Source organism: Carlito syrichta, unplaced genomic scaffold (genome assembly GCF_000164805.1).
Source record: "Carlito syrichta isolate Samal-C Ts95f unplaced genomic scaffold, Tarsius_syrichta-2.0.1 Scaffold309791, whole genome shotgun sequence".
Taxonomy (NCBI): domain Eukaryota; kingdom Metazoa; phylum Chordata; class Mammalia; order Primates; family Tarsiidae; genus Carlito; species Carlito syrichta.
The window spans coordinates 173,176-189,016 of NW_007253887.1; the positions used below are offsets into that span (position 1 = coordinate 173,176).

At 40.8% G+C, this 15,841-nt stretch overlaps 1 protein-coding gene and 1 pseudogene across 1 annotated transcript in view; one reads left to right on the forward strand and one right to left on the reverse strand.

The window, feature by feature from the left end:
* Nucleotides 1–6,868: 6,868 nt before the first annotated feature.
* LOC103270321 lies at nt 6,869–8,349 on the reverse strand (annotated as a pseudogene).
* Nucleotides 8,350–10,356: 2,007 nt separating this feature from the next.
* The window catches only part of LMNB1 (lamin B1), a 66,888-nt gene continuing 61,403 nt past the window's right edge, over nt 10,357–15,841 (forward strand). Inside the window, exons 1-2 of the mRNA XM_021717496.1 lie at nt 10,357–10,588; nt 15,399–15,623. Coding sequence (XP_021573171.1) covers nt 10,357–10,588; nt 15,399–15,623 — 457 coding nt within the window. The remainder of the gene's footprint in view (nt 10,589–15,398; nt 15,624–15,841) is intronic.

Consider the following 15,841-nt stretch of genomic DNA (forward strand, 5'->3'; position numbering starts at 1 on the left):
CTTGACCAGCTGGACTCAGGTGATCCTCTGCCTCAGTCTTCTAAGTAGCTGGAACTATAGGCACACGCCACCAAGCCCAGCTAATTTTTTGATTTATTGCAGAGATGAGGTCTCAACAAGTGGCCCAGGCTGGTCTTGAACCCGTGGGCTCAGCCAATCCTCTAGCCTCGGCCTCCCAAAGTGCTGGGATTATAGGCGTGAGCCAAAGCACCTGGCCCCGTGTGGAATTCTTACAAAATATTGTTTTGAAAAGTTTCAAAAGTAAGTATGGATTATTTTTTCTGAGTCGAGATCTCACTGTCTCCCCGGTTGAGTGCAGTGGCACAATCATGGCTCACTGCAGCCTCAAACTCCCTCCTGTGCTCAAGTAATCCTCCCACCTCAGTCTTCCAAGGGACTACAGGCATTGCCACCATGCTTGGCCAATTTTTTTTTTTTTGGTAGAGACCAAGTTTTGCTATATAGCATAGGCTGGTCTCAAACTCCTGGGCTCAAGCAGTCCTCTTACCTTAGCCTACTCAAGTGCTGGGATTACAGTTAGGAGCCACCGCACCCAGCCAGTTTGAATTTTCTGATTCATTCCTGTTAGGGTGAGTTACTCAAAGGAAGTCTGCTTAAGTATCTCCTTGATGAGGTAGATTCATTATGAGAAATGAGACATGGGTAAAAGGCCAGGATACTGAGATCCTTCATCATTCTATATTGTTCTGCTTGCATATGGGTGTCATCAGACAAAACAACGATAGCACTGCATCACTGCAGTGTCTCCCAAGGACATTCTGCTGCCTTAAAGAGTCATGATTTGGTTGAGAAGACAGACCAAAAAGCAACATGCTGGGTTTCAAATGACTACTGTAATTAAGTATGAATTAAGATGACATCTTAATTCATCTGTGGTGAAGCAGTTATTTTTGATTCACTTTACTTTTAAAAATAAAAATGGTGGACTCACCCCTGTGACTTCATGACTTCCCTTTTCCTTATGACAATTGAGAACTCATTTCTTCACCCCTCACTTTGAGATCAACCCAACTTAAATCCATTAAAGGAAGTATATAGTAAATGAAAGAAACTAAGAAGCCACGATTAGAGAAATGAAACTAATTTCTTATAAGTGACAAGTTTCTGGAAACCTTGTGAAGCAGTTGATTCAAGTTAGCACAGTGATTTTTTCATGTGAGTGCCACAGTGACGGAACTTTTCTTCAGTCATGGTTGTCATGGCTAGTTGTTTGATCTAGTAGCTTCTAGTATATGATTGACTATATGTGTCCATGGTTCTGGATGTGACTCAAGAGTCCCAGAGAGACTAAGGGTAGTAGCTATATCCCGTACTTATTCTGTGTTCTCCAAAGCAATATTTCGTACCTTTATTATCCCATGATTTCATTTGATAAACATAAAAATCTTGTCTGCCCCCCAAAATCTGAGAAAGCCCCTTGGGAATGGGGAGCTGTCTGTCCTTCCTTGCATTCTCAGTTGAGAATTATATATTTTATTAAGCCTCTCTGAACAAGAAGATTTAGTTAAACTTTACTTTTTAAAATATATACTATTAAATAATAGGTTCTTTTTTCCAAATATGAATTTATATTGCTTAGAAAGTTTATATGTGTGTGTGTGTGTGTGTGTGTGTGTGTGTGTGTGTGTGCACGTGTGTGTGTGTGTGTATTTAAATAATTTTTTTAAATTTGGAGACAAGGTCTCACTCTGTCACCTAGGCTAGAGTGCAGAGCATAATCATAGCTCACTGCAGCCTCAAAATCCTAGGCTCATGCAGTCCTCCTGTCTCAGCCTCTCGAGTAGCTGAGACTACAGGTGTATGCCACCAGGTCCAGCTAGAAAGTTGCTATATTATTAAAACAATGTAGGCCCCTAGGTGACTAGTGATCGGTATTTGTATCTGATCAATGGAATGATCAGTACCCAAGTTTGTAATTTTATAAAATAAAGTTAAGATAGTAATGAAAAACAGGATTTCATAGGTAGGAACTATTGTTTTAGATTTCTTTCTTTTTTCTTTAGTTATCAGTTTCATAATATTGTATTCATATCCATATTCCAATCTTTTCATGACAAAAATGGCAGCAGCCCTCTTGAAGTCACTTGTTTCACCCTTAACATCTATTTTCTTTCTTTTTTTTTTTTTTTGAGTTGGAGTCTCATTCTGTCACCCAGGCTGGAGTGCAGTGGCATGCTCACAGTCACTGCAGCCTCCACCTGCTAGGCTCAGGTGACCCTTCCGCCTCAGCCTTCCAAGTAGCTGAAACTACAGACACGTGCCACCACGCCCAGCTAATTTTTTTAAAAAATTTATTGTAGAGACAAGGTCTCGCCAAGTTGCCCAAGTTGGTCTCGAACTCGTAGGCTCAGGCAATCCTCTCACCTCACCCCAGCCTCCCAAGTGCTGGGATTATAGGCGTGAACCATTGTGCCCTGCCTAACATCTGTTTTCATTTCAAATATATTTTTTAAATCTGGTCAAATCATAGACTTAAAAAAAATTGATTATGTACAATTTTGACTCCTGAAGAAATCACATAGGTTTTATAGCATGGGTGTAAAACATGGAAAGTTCACAGAAAATACAGAATTCAAGCAATAAATAAAAGTAGAAAGTATTTATTTACAAAAAAAGGCCTCAAAGTATATGAGTTGTAAGATGTAATGTATAAGGGACACATTTTCTTTTTCGTTTTTTAAAAAAATCATGGTACATTTATCTATCATCTATTTATTTATTCATTTATTTTTATTTTTTGTAGAGACGAGGTCTCACCTAGTTGCCCAGGCTGGTCTCGAACACCCAGGCTCAGGCAATCCTCTAGCCTCAGCCTCCCAAAGTGCAGAGATTACAGGCTAAGCCACCGCACCTGGCCTATTTATTTATTTTAGAGACAGGATCTTGCTCTGTCACCTGGGCTGGAGTGTAGTAGCATGACCATAGCTCACTGCAAACTTGAACTCCTGAGCTCAAGCAGTTCTCCCATCTAGCCTCCAAACTAGCTGGAACTGCGGTCTAGGGCTACAACACTTAGTTACTTTTTTATTTTTTTGTTTACATGGGGGTCTCACTATGTTGCCCAAGCTGGTCTTGAACTCCTGGTCTAAAGTGATTCTCCTACCTTGGCCTCCCAAAGTGCTGTGATTATAGGAGTAAGCCACCTTACCCAGCCTCATGGTAAAATTTACATGAGGTGAAATGCACAGATCTTAAGTGTACAATTTCATATTTTGATAACTATATACACTCATTACCCCAATCAAGATACAGAACATTCCTATTATTCCAGAATATCCTTAATGCCTCCTTCCAATTGATTCTCATCTTCATAGACAATCAATGTTCTGATTTATTTCATCATAAATTAGATGTACTTGTTCTTAAACTTCATATAAACAAAGCTTACAAAATGTACTTTTTATTGCCTGATTTCAATTGCTCAGTATAATGTTTGTGAGATTTATCCATGTTGTGTGTATCTGTAGCTCATTCTTTTTGATTGCTGAATTGAATTTATAACACAATCTATTTTTCTATTCTCCTGGGGTTTTTTTTTTTCCCCCTTTGGTTTTTGTTTTGTTATATTTTTTAATCAGGGTCTCACTCTGTTGCCCAGGCTGGAGTGCAGTAACATGATCACAGATCACCACAACCTCAACTTCCTGGGCTCAGGTGATCTTTCCACCTCAATCTCCAGAATAGATGGGACTACAGGGCATGTGCCACACCCAGCTATTTTTCTTGTTTGTTTGTTTTTTTGTAGAAATGTGGTCTTACTATGTTGCCCAAACTGGTCTTGAATTCCTGGGCTCAAGCAATCCTCTCTCCTTGGCCTCTGAAAATGCTGGGATTATAGGCATGAACCACCATGCCTGGCCTCTATTCTGTTGATAAACATTTAGGTTGTTTTCAATTTTGGCTCTATAAGGAAAGAAAAACTTTCCTCCACCCTTTCAGCTTCTGTGACTGAGCCTGAAAATTAAATTGACATGAGACAGATCAATAGGAGAAAAGCATACAAATTTTATTTAATATTTTTATGTATACTGGAAGCCTTTATAGAAAAAAACAAAGACCTGAAGAAGTCACTAGAAATGAGAGTTTACATACATTTTTTTTTTTCTGAGTAGGAGTCTCACTCTGTCACCCAGGTTGGAGGGCAGTGGCATGCTCCTGGCCACTGCAGCCTCAACCTGCTGGGCTCAGGTGATCCTTCTGCCTCAGCCTTCCAAGTAACTGGAACTACAGGCATGCGCCACCATGCCTGGCTAATTTTTTAATTTATTGTAGAGATGAGGTCTTGCCAAGTTGCCCAGGCTGGTCTCAAACCCGAGGGCTCAAGCAATCCTCTCACCTCGACCTCCCAAAGTGCTGGAATTATACGCGTGAGCCACTGCCTAGTCGGAGAGTTTACATACATTTTTAACAAAAGAATGATAAATTTGTAGAGAAGTGACAAGATAGAAGAAAAGTGGTTGAAGGAACTCTTTTTTTTTTTTGTAGGTTTGTGCAGATTTATTTCAATATAGTTCCCAGTCTCTGGGTATAAGTATATTATCTTCCTGGTAAAAGGAGGGAATTTTGCATGGAAAGCTTATGACCTGCTTTTAGGTAGAAAGGTGGAGTGCAGAGAGCCCCTCCTGCACCTGCTGCTTCTCACGTGCCTTCAGCTCAAAATAATCAATATGCCAAAGTGACATATTCTGGGGTGGCATGTCCTGAACCCTTCAACTACTATGAATAAAGCTGCTATAAATCTCTTGTATTAGTCTTGTAGTGGACATATGCTTTCATTTGTCTCAGGAGTACAAACTGCTGGACTGAAGGGTCCATTTCTAACTCTATAAAGAACTGTCAAACAATTTCTGAAGTGGTTAAGTATAACCACTTTTTTTTTGCACTCCCATCAATAATATATCAACATTTCAGTTGCTCCTTCATTCAATTTTTTTTTTTTTTTTTTTTTTGAGTCGGAGTCTCACTTCATTGCCCAGGCTGGAGTGCAGTGGCACGTTCACAATCACCTCAGCCTGCTGGGCTCAGATGATTCTTCCACCTCAGACTTCCAAGCAGTCAGAATTACAGGCACGCACTACCTTGCCCAGCTAATTTTTGATTTATTATAGAGTTAAGATCTTGCCAAGTTGCCCAAGCTGGTCTCAAACCTTTGGGTTCGGGCAATCCATTCCTCTTGGCCTCCCAAAGTGCTGGGATTACAGGCTGAGTCACTGAGTCCAGCCTTCACTCAATATATGTAAATCAGAGAGGTCCCTTTTAACTTTTCAGTGTTGTCTTCTTTTCAGAGACTTTAACAGAACAGTTTTTTGTTTTGTTTTTTTCCTTGAGTTGGAGTCTCACTCTGTTGCCCAGACTGTAGTGCAGTGGCACGATCACGACCACTGTAGCCTCGACCTGCTGGGCTTAGGTGATCCTTCTACCTCAGCCTTCCAAGTAGCTAGAACTACAGGTGTGCATCACCACACCCAGCTAATATTTTGATTTATTGTAAAGATGAGGGCTCACCAAGTTGCCTAGGCTGGTCTAGAACCCCTGGGCTCAGGCGATCCTCTCGCCTCCACCTCCCAAAGTGCCAGAATTACACCATGCCCAGCTAACAGAACAGTTTTAATAACACTAAATCCCAGGTATGTGGGTGACCAAATTCTGTATAATTTTGCCCAGTTACCAATAGAATTTCTCAACATACACAATATAAGTATTTCATATAAAATATAGAGTCGTCTCACTTTGTGTAATAGTTTCATTCTTGAAAAACTTGTGTGTAAAGTTAATTTTTATAATTCTAATCATTTACTGAAATAAATCTTCCCCTACTTTGAGGATCAGTTCAAATCCTCCTCTTGCAGGATGTTTTCTCATGTTGTCCTGACCTGAAGTGATTTCTTCATTCTCTAAATTTTAGTAGCCCAAATTATTGTGTGTGTGTGTGTGTGTGTGTGTGTGTGTGTGTGTGTGTGTGTGTGTAAAACAGTGATAAAATACATTTTTATTTAATTTGTTGTAAAAAAAAAAAAAAAACTATTGCTAAGGTAGTTATCAGACAAACAGAAAGGTGCTTTAGAAGTTCAATTACCAGCCAGACTCGGTGGCTCAGCCTGTAATCCCGCACTCGGGAGGCTGAGGTGAGTGGATTGCCTGAGCCCGCGGGTTCGAGACCCACTTGGGCAGCTTGGCGAGACCTCATCTCTACAACAAAATAAAAAAAATTAGCCGAGAGTGGTAGCGCACGCCTGTAATTCCAGCTACTTGGAAGGCTGAGGTGGAAGGATCGCTGGAGCCCAGCGGGTCGAGGCTGCGGAGGTCGGGAGCGGCCACTGCACTCCAGTTCGGGCGAGAGTGAGACTCCAACTCAAAAAAAAAAAAGTCCAATTACCTTGGAGTTTATTTAGACTAAGAGAAAAAGGTCATAATGTTTTCATGCAGTACATACTTGGTTTTTTAAATAACAATTTTGTGACAAACAGCAGAAGAAATTAAGGAATGCTGTACTTGTGATCCACACAAAACACCATTTTAGGTTGTACATAATTAAAGAAATATCTCAAACACTTTTTGAAATACTGTAGTAGCCAATACTTAGAGGCATGCCTTAGGTGGGCATAGGAATGCAGTTTAGAAAAGAAAAAAAAAACACACATAGGAACTACTCAATTTCTTTAAAATCACCGAGAAAGAAAAGAAACGTTGATCTTTCATACTGATTTCACACAACTTTCTATACAGTACCTTGACTTAAATCCAAGAGCAAAAGTTAAGACTCTTCTCTATTTTTGGTAAACAACTGCATGGTAAACTTAGATGACTATTCCCTCTGGATTTTACCTGGGAGTGGTTTTTAAATTTTTTACTTAAAAGAGGGTAGGTTTGGCACTTTTATACTGATGTCACCAATGTTAATATTTCTTGGGATCTCAGGAAGATTCATATTCTTACAGCAGATCCAGCACGGGCTGGAGCTCCCGCTAAGCCAGCCTCAAATTTCTCCAATTTATTTTGTGCATCAGTTTGTGTAACAATCTCATTCATGTTCGTCTCCAACACTATTGCCCCCATCACCATTTCTGCAAGAATATTGTGAACCTTGTCTACGTGGAAAATCAAATCCAGTTCGCAGACATTTTCAAAACATTTGTCTAATGTTTCCACAAATACCTCTCGATATGATGCACTAAGGACATGACTTCTGTGGTATTCTTGCCAATAATGCATCAATTGAATTAGATCTAAAATGCCAAGTTCACTTTCTGAAAAGTCCACTCAGAAGACAAAATATAATGTTGCACAATGTCTATTAATCAGTTTGTTGTCAGATCTTCCAATTAACAATCTTCCTTCTAGGAAATTACAAACATTTTCATCTCTCTTAGATACCACATGGAAAGTCTTCCTGATGATTTGCTGTTGTGTATCTTCACTGTAGGGCTGGTAGAACTTGGAGAGCCACAGCTTCCCGTGGTTGTTGAAGATGAGGATCGCCTTGATCGTGGCTGGGCTGGGCAGACCGGGTGGGCGCGGGCGGCCAGGGCGGGGGCGGGAGCGCGAGCCTCACCTCGGGATTTCACCGGCGATCCTTCCCCACCCATCCCGTCCTGCACGCGCGCGCGCTCCCCTTGTGTGTGTTTTTATTAATTTTTTTAAACTTATTTATTTTAGAGACAGGGTCTCGCTGTGTTCCTCAGGCTGGAGCGCATTGGCACCATCACAGCTCACTGCAACCTTGAACTCCTGGGTGCAAGCGAATTCTCCAGTCTCAACCTCCCAAAGTGCAGGGATCGCAGTCATGCGCATTTTGTCTTCTGTGTGGACTCTTCAGACCGTGAACTTGCCATTTTAGATCTAGTTCACTGGGTCCTGTTCCACTGATTTGATACTTGTCACCAGGGTCACTCTTTTGTGCCTTTGTAATTTATGGCATCATTGCTTACCCTGTTTATTTAGATGTATACATTTCATTTCTACACACACACAAACTCCAATATAGTACCTTCACTGAGGGAAGGAGCCATATCTCATGCTTTAAAAAAAAAAAAAAATCTCCACGCATGCAGTGCAGTGCCTTGCACACAGGAGGTACTCAATAAAATTTCCTGCTTAATTGGTTTTCCATTTTTGTTTTGCTTTAGGCAAGGCATAACTGTTATTTTATGATTCTGTTTAAGTAATTTACTCATTTTAATTATACGGTAATTTTCTCAATTTTCCATTTTTCTTTACTAATGTAAGCCAGGACTAACCTAAGATGCTGACTAAAACCCACTTCCCCTCCACTTTACTAATTCCTAGCTTGAAGTACTCCCCACTTAGTGCGTTTGAAATAAAAAGCATACCGCAAGGAGATTAGAGATTCCATCTGAGGTTTCCCTCTAATTCTCCCAGGGGCTGTGGGTTGTCATTTACAGGTCCCCACAAGGTACTAGATTCATTTGCCAGTCCCTGGAGGCTGACATTCTTAGAAGCCTGGTTCTTCCTCCTCTTTGACACGGAAAACTTTCCGGTTTCTACACTAGTGTTTCTACACTACTTCCTTCATGCCTTTTTAGTACTTGGCACTTTGAGACATAATTTATTATATATGAGGGGACCCCCAAAAACCTGGAACTTATTTATAAAAAATTGTGTATTTATTCTTACATGTTTAAACTTCAGTCACCTTCAAAGTACTCTTCATTTGTTGCAATACACCTATCAAGATGCTTTTCCCATAGCTCAAAACAGTTTTTTAACTTGTCCATTTTGATGCCTTTTAGTGCTCCTCTTATTTTACTGTTTCACCTCTTCCACACTGGCAAAATGTTTCCCTTTGAGGACTTTTTCATTTGGGGAAAAAAATAAATAAAGTCCCTTGGGGTGAGATCAGGTGAATAGGGAAGGTAAGGTATGGGTGTCATGCTGTTTGGGGTCAAAAACTGCTGAACACTCAGTGCGGTGCAGGCAGGTGCACTTGTAAATCATCCATCATGAAATGGGCAAACGCCTTGGTAGAATCTCCAAAAAAATTCACTGAAACCAAACGCAGCTTCTCACAGTAACACTAGTTGGTACACTGATGCTGATGGGTTCCTAGAACACTTACCCAGCAGAGGAAGCCTGCACTCAAAAAAAAAAAAAAAAAAAAAAGAGGACGATATAATACCAGGCTCTTTTTGGGTCTCCCCCCGCCTCGTGTTTGTCTGTCTGTAACTAGACCGTTGAACTCTTCAAAGCAGGGACCATATACTTTAGCTACTCCTTGCTTGGCATGCAGTAAATACTCAACAAATGTTTGTGGAATAAATGCATAGATTAATGAGTAAACAAATGAATATGACTTCTTAAGTGACCTAATCCTTTAAAGAATTTCTGTCTTAATTGGCTTATTATTCATATACAAATCTCTGGAGAATTTTAGGACAGAGATTATTTCCTTTAATTCTCTTAGTTTCCATGAAGTAGATTTGTGGTATGTTGTTTTTGTTTGTCCAGCATTTCTTTATCACTTTTTAGGATGAATCCCATGTGATTTGTCAAGGCTAGTCTTGACTTTTGACTCTCTTTCCCCTCTGCCCATTAAAAAAATGGTATTTGGCTTAGGCCTGTCCAACCAGAGTATGTCCTATCCCTTGACACGGTAATTGGTTCAGAGCAGCACATGACCTAAATGCATGAATTAGTTTTCCAGTTTTTGCTATTACTGTGAGCTACTAGGAGAACTTAGGCTTCGGGTGTTCAGAAGCCATTTTTCCTACCTTGTGGAGAGAGCTTCTGTTGCAATGAAATCTAAAAGTGGAGAAACCAGGCAGACAGCAAACACTCTCTCTGCTGCTCTGCTTGTTGTGCTTTTCACAACATATCCTCCCTTTAATAAATCTACCTTTCTTAATTCATAACTGTCTTGATAAATGCTTTTACTCCCCGTGGCACTGGCCATACCTAGCCCTACATACATAGATGATGGTACATAGGGGGTTAAAAAAAAAAGTGGAGAATCCAATGTGAAGAGATGTGGAAGGAGACCATTCTGACAACGAGATTAAGCCTCTAGTCTAGACAGCAATATACATACCAGAATCCACTGCTATCTCCTAGTAACATGGACTAGTTTAGGTTTATACGAGGGGGTACCCAAAAAACCCAGGAATTATCTTTTGGAGGGCAAGCCCATACAGGCTTCCTCCACTAGATAAGCGTTCTGTGAACCCATAGACATCAATGTACCAGCTAGTGTTGTTGTAAGAGGCTGCATTCGGCTTCAGTGAATTTTTTTTATGGCAAAAAGGTGACTGTTTCTTCTACCATGACAACGCACTTGCCTACACTGTGCTGAGTGTTCTGCAGTTTTTGACCAAAAATGACATGACCTCCATTCCCACCTTCCCTATTCACCCAATCTCGTCTAGTGACTTTTTGTTTTTCCGGATGAAAAAAGTCCTCAAAGGGAAATATTTTGCCCATGTGAAAGAGGTGATACCAAGCATGGCAGAAGCACTAAAAGGCATCAAAATGGACAAAATGGACAAAAACTATTCTGAGCTGTGGGAAAAGTGTCTTGATAGGTGTATTGTAGCAAACGGAGAGTACTTTGAAAGTAACTGAAGTTTAGACATGTGAGAATAAATACACAATTTTTAAAATAAACTAATTCCTTTTTCCTGGGTCCCCCTTGAATGTGCATTTCAATCACATTCAAGTTTAATACCCATAGGGTTTTTTTTAATCCTTCATGATACCTGGTTGCAGCCCATCTGAGATCTGATTCTAAGTCTAAGGATATTTTCAGTTATGGGAAGAGCCATCTGCTTCTGTCTTGCTCCATCTCCATTCTATGTTGGCTGTCTCTAGGTGTGACTTGTGATGCTTGTGATGTTGGCCTCTGCCATGTCTGTTATCAATGAATTGTCTGTAGTTCCACCATGCCTCCTCAGCTGGCCAGTACATCCAAGCAGCTTGCATCATCCCTGTCCCAATCACTCTTTCCAACCTATTGGCCTTTCTTATCCCCCCCCCCTTCTTTTGGGCATAGGAAAGATTTGCTCATGTGATTATGAAGGCTGGCAAGTTTAAAATTTGCAGGGTAGGCAAGTTTAAAATTTGCAGGGTAGGCCAGCAGGCTGGAGACCCAGAGGGAGCTGATGTTACATGAGGAGTCTGAAGATTGCTGCTTTAATTTTCTCTTGCTTGGGGGAGGCCAGTCTTTTGTTCTATTCAGGCCTTCAATTGATTGCATGAGGCCCACCACAGTCTGGGGGGCAATCTATTTTACAAAAAAGTCCACTAATTTAAATGTTAATCTCATCCAAATCATCCTCACAGAAACACCCGGAATAATGTGTGACTGCATATCTGGGCACATGGCACTGTGAAGCTGACACAACCTAACAGAAGATCTGGTTGTTTTGCACTCTGCAATCCCCATTGCTGCTACCTTTTTGAGGCTAGTGACTACCCAAGTTCTAGAGAAGGCAGATCTTGAATTTTTCTCTGCTGAACCAAGATGAAGGGAACAGGGGACTTTTCTATGAGGCATAAGCCATTTCTACTCTTGGATCCTCAATCCCTACCCTCAACTCAGCTCAGAGGTGGGACATGAGAGCATGTGTCCCACAGTGCATCTGACTTCCAACTGTCCTTTCTTCCCCAGTCTGGAGGCTTTTATTACGGCTCAGGTGGTAGGAATGGGAAGATGATGGGATATAGGTAACTGGTACAACCAGGTTGCCTTTGTTTTCCATTTTTTTCTCATACCTGCATCAGAGCTATTGAATTTAACAGCAGAGAATGGCATGCTTGTCTTTAGCCCTGGTTTTACAATGAGGTCCTAGGAAGACTGGCACCCCAAAGTTGCTGTAATTGGTGAAAAAGCAAAGAACACACTGACACCTGGTTGTAACTTCATTCTCTTATTTCACCACATCAGCTATGCAAATATTGTATTTTTCTTCCTCCTCTGCTTTCTTCACCTCATTTACAGTGTCTGGAAACAGTGCCCTTTACCTTTTCAGACTGACCTAAAAGACTTTGATGGAGGTATTTCAGGCAACATGAGGAAAGACGGTTGGTGAGGGACAATATTTTAGGTGTGAAGAGTTTGAAGAATTAATACATTAAAATGTTTTGGGTTAGGAATAAGCTATACACCAAGATAAACAAAGTGACTGACTAAGACATAATGAAAAAGGTAAGCCCTTACTCTGAGCTGGGTCAATTCCAATTAGATCAGAAACAACTGAATTATGTATAAACCTTACCCATTGACACCAGTCTTTGTTGTTATTATTATTTTTACCACTCTCAAGGCCAAGTTGAAGACTATAGGGTGAAGGAGCATACCTTTGTAGGAAAAAGACGGTTAAAAATCAGATGCGTTAAATGATAGTTCGAGAAATGTTTTAACGTCTTTAAAAATATTTTTTAAAATCTTTAAAATAATTTAAAGAAAAGTAGTGTTATGATCATATTTTGACAAAAATAAAACAAAACAAAAACAAAACAAAAATGCAAGTGTAAATTGCTCTTTTTGACAGAGTTATAGGCTATCAGTGAGATGGAACTACTGAGTTAAAAGAAAATAACTCAACCAATCCTACTATTGCCAAATGTCCGGATCTTAACAAGCACATATGGAAGATAGATTTGAGCAGTGTATAAACTTCAGGTGGCTGTGCTATGAGAACAACCCTATTAAAGATAATAAATATAATCTAAATTCTCAAGCTTTTTAAAAACAAAAATCAAAATCAGAGTTGGAAGATATTCTGGATAGTCACTCAACCTTCTGAAACATGATTTATTCTCATACTTTTAAAATGACAACGGGAAAGGTATCAGTTTTGCAAAGTATGTAAAAATGAAACAGCCGGGCCCAGTAGAAGACCATGTATCCATTTATTTCTTCATCCATCCATTCAGCAAACATTTATTGAAGATATATCATTTAGCATTTTTTGGTTTCATTTTGTTCAGCAGGCCTAGCTATCCCATTTGTTTGCAATGTATGCTCAGCTATCTGCCAGCTGTCACTCCCCTCTCCTGGGACAAAAGTGGGTTACTGCTAGCTTTCAGTCTCTCCTCCCTCTCTTCCCTGCCTTACCACCCTCATCCCAGTCTGGCCCTTCTGCCTAGATCTCTTACGTATCCTGTATTTTTCTGTCCCAGATTTAAATGACATATTAAGTAGGACAAATGTCAATTAAGTTCTCTATAGGTAGTGAGGTAACTGTATTGTAGGAGTATGGAAGAGGGAAAAGATGGCATGGCATGTTGAGGCTTGGTGGGGATATAAGTGGCCTAACCAATAATCAAGTCATATGCCCTGACAAGTAAATGAAGACTTATAATAAAAAACAAAGCAGCATATTTGAAATCACCACTGTTATAGTAAATGCAGAACTACTGTCAGCAAACTCAAGAATTTGCTACTTCTAGTTCTTTGGGGGAACATTTAGAGTGATTTCAGGAATTGTTTGAATGAAAGGGGCTGGACAGACTACTTAGTATAAAAAGAGTATGACAGAAATTGGCCATACTCCACGTAGAGGATTAGGTATGGAGAAAACCTAGAGAATAACAAAAAATGTGTGCAATTGCCTAATTCTAAGGCTAAGAGTTTCTTTTTTTTCTTTTTTTTTCCGAGCTGGAGTCTCACTCTGTCACCCAGACTGGAGTGCAATGACCACTCTCAGCCAACCGTAGCCTTGACCTGCTGGGCTCCGGCGATCCTTCCACCTCAGCCTTCCAAGTAACTGAACCTATGGGCATGTGTCACCATGCCCAGCTAATTTTTTGATTTATTGTAGAGATGAGATCTCACTAAGTGGCCTAGGTCTCGAACTGCGGGCTCAGGCAATCCTCTCACCTCAGCCTCCCAAGGTGCTGGGATTATACACGTGAGCCACTGCACCCATCTAGTTTCCATTTTTTTCATTGCTTTTAATTGGAGACACATGATTTCTACTAGTAAGAGTCACTATTTAGCCATTATGTATCCTATGTCTTACATACTGCATATATTATTTTATTAAATTTTTACAAGCTCCCTGCAAGGTAGGAATCATTCCTACTTTCCTAAGAGGAAACCAAGGAATAACGTCCTTAAAGTTATGCAGCTCTCGGTAGGAAATGCAAATCCTCAGCTGTCTGCCTCCAATGCAGTTGTTGCTTCAGATAATAGGGGATAATGTGAATTTCCTCAAATAATCTGATGACTGAGGGACTCTTATCAAGAGAAAGTTTCACGGGGTTGAGAGAAGTAGGGATCATTGCTGAAATCAGAGTCTTAAAATTTCAAAAATGGACTGAAAATAATTTGAAAAGAAAATTTCAAAGTATTTTTCAAAGACTGAGGTAAAGAGAAGTAAGGAATGAAAATCGCACGACCAATGGATTGGCCATTCCATCCATCATGATGGGAAAGCCTCACCTGAGTGAAAGCAACCCGATTTACATTCTAATCTTGATTCCACAGCCTTGAATCCAGCACTCTCCCTCTTTTTTTTTTTTTTTTTTTTTTTTGAGACAGGGTCTCACTCTGTTGCCCTGGGCTGAAGTACAGTGGCACCATTCTGGTTTACTGCAGTTTTGACCTCCTGGGCTCAAGTGATCTTCCTACCTCAACCTCCCCAGCAGCTGGGACTACAGGTGTATGCCACCACCACCACACCCAGCTAATTTTTTTTTTTTTATTTTTTGCAGAGAACGAGGTCTTGCTAAGTTGCCCAGCCCATTCTCGAACTCCTGGGCCGAAGCATTCCTACCGAGTGGGCCTACCAAAGTGTTGGGAGTACATGTGTGAGCCACCACACCCAGCTGCACTCACCTTCTTTAGGGCTCATTTCCTCCTCAGTAATTTGGATTTTTGAGATTCTTTAAAGTTATTAAGATGATCTGAATACTTATATTAAAATCAAAGCTCTTCAACTCTTTAATTTTCACCGAGGTTAAGGAAGGAGGTATTTTAGAAAACAAGATCAGGAAACAAAACCATTAATATAGAGAGTATTATCATTCAGAGTGCTGATTCACCCGGGATGAATATACATCTCAGCGCTTCTCACTGATTCTTATGTACGTGACTTGATTAATAGTGAAAGAACACCCTGGACTCCATTTCTGTCTTTATTTAGGTACCTAACCTTTAATTACAGACGCATTCCTTATAGGTTGTGTGAGCCAGACCCTGGAGTCAATCAGAGAACCCCGGGTTCAGACACAGTCCTGTTGGCGGCGGGGCAGCCTTCAAGGGAATTCATCCACACAATGGAAACATTTTCAAATAATGTATAAATAATCCAGGTCCCACACCACAGGGCGATCGTGCCGACATACAAACCACGGTAAGTCCCCAATAACATCAGCCTTAAACTCTTTAAAGGGATGGATGGATTTTCTGTCACAACTAGCGGCCAGTGACATCTTGGGGGCCTCTTTTGAAAGCAAAAAGTTATCCCAGCTGAAATGTTCGCCAGTTCAGATTTTGATGCACCTGCTTTTAACGAAGTATGACAGCGGCGTGCGCCCCTACGTGCAGCCATCTGTTAATCGTATCATCTGTGAGCCGTTTTTTGATTGTACGGACCCTTACATGGTTAGGAAACAAACGGATCAGGAACCGCCCATCGGCATCGGTAGCAAATGATTTAAAATCAGGGTTGCCGGTTATTCTCGGGTAAATAACCTGTCGGCTTCTAGACACACACATCTCCATTTCATGGGGAGAAGAGTCAGATCAAACGTTTTGCATCCGAGAAAAATAAAAGCCGGCGCTGGGAGGCGGCAGGCAGCGCGCTTGGACCTCGGACTCGGCGCCCGTTACGTAACCCCAGGGCGGCGGGGCCTCCGCGCC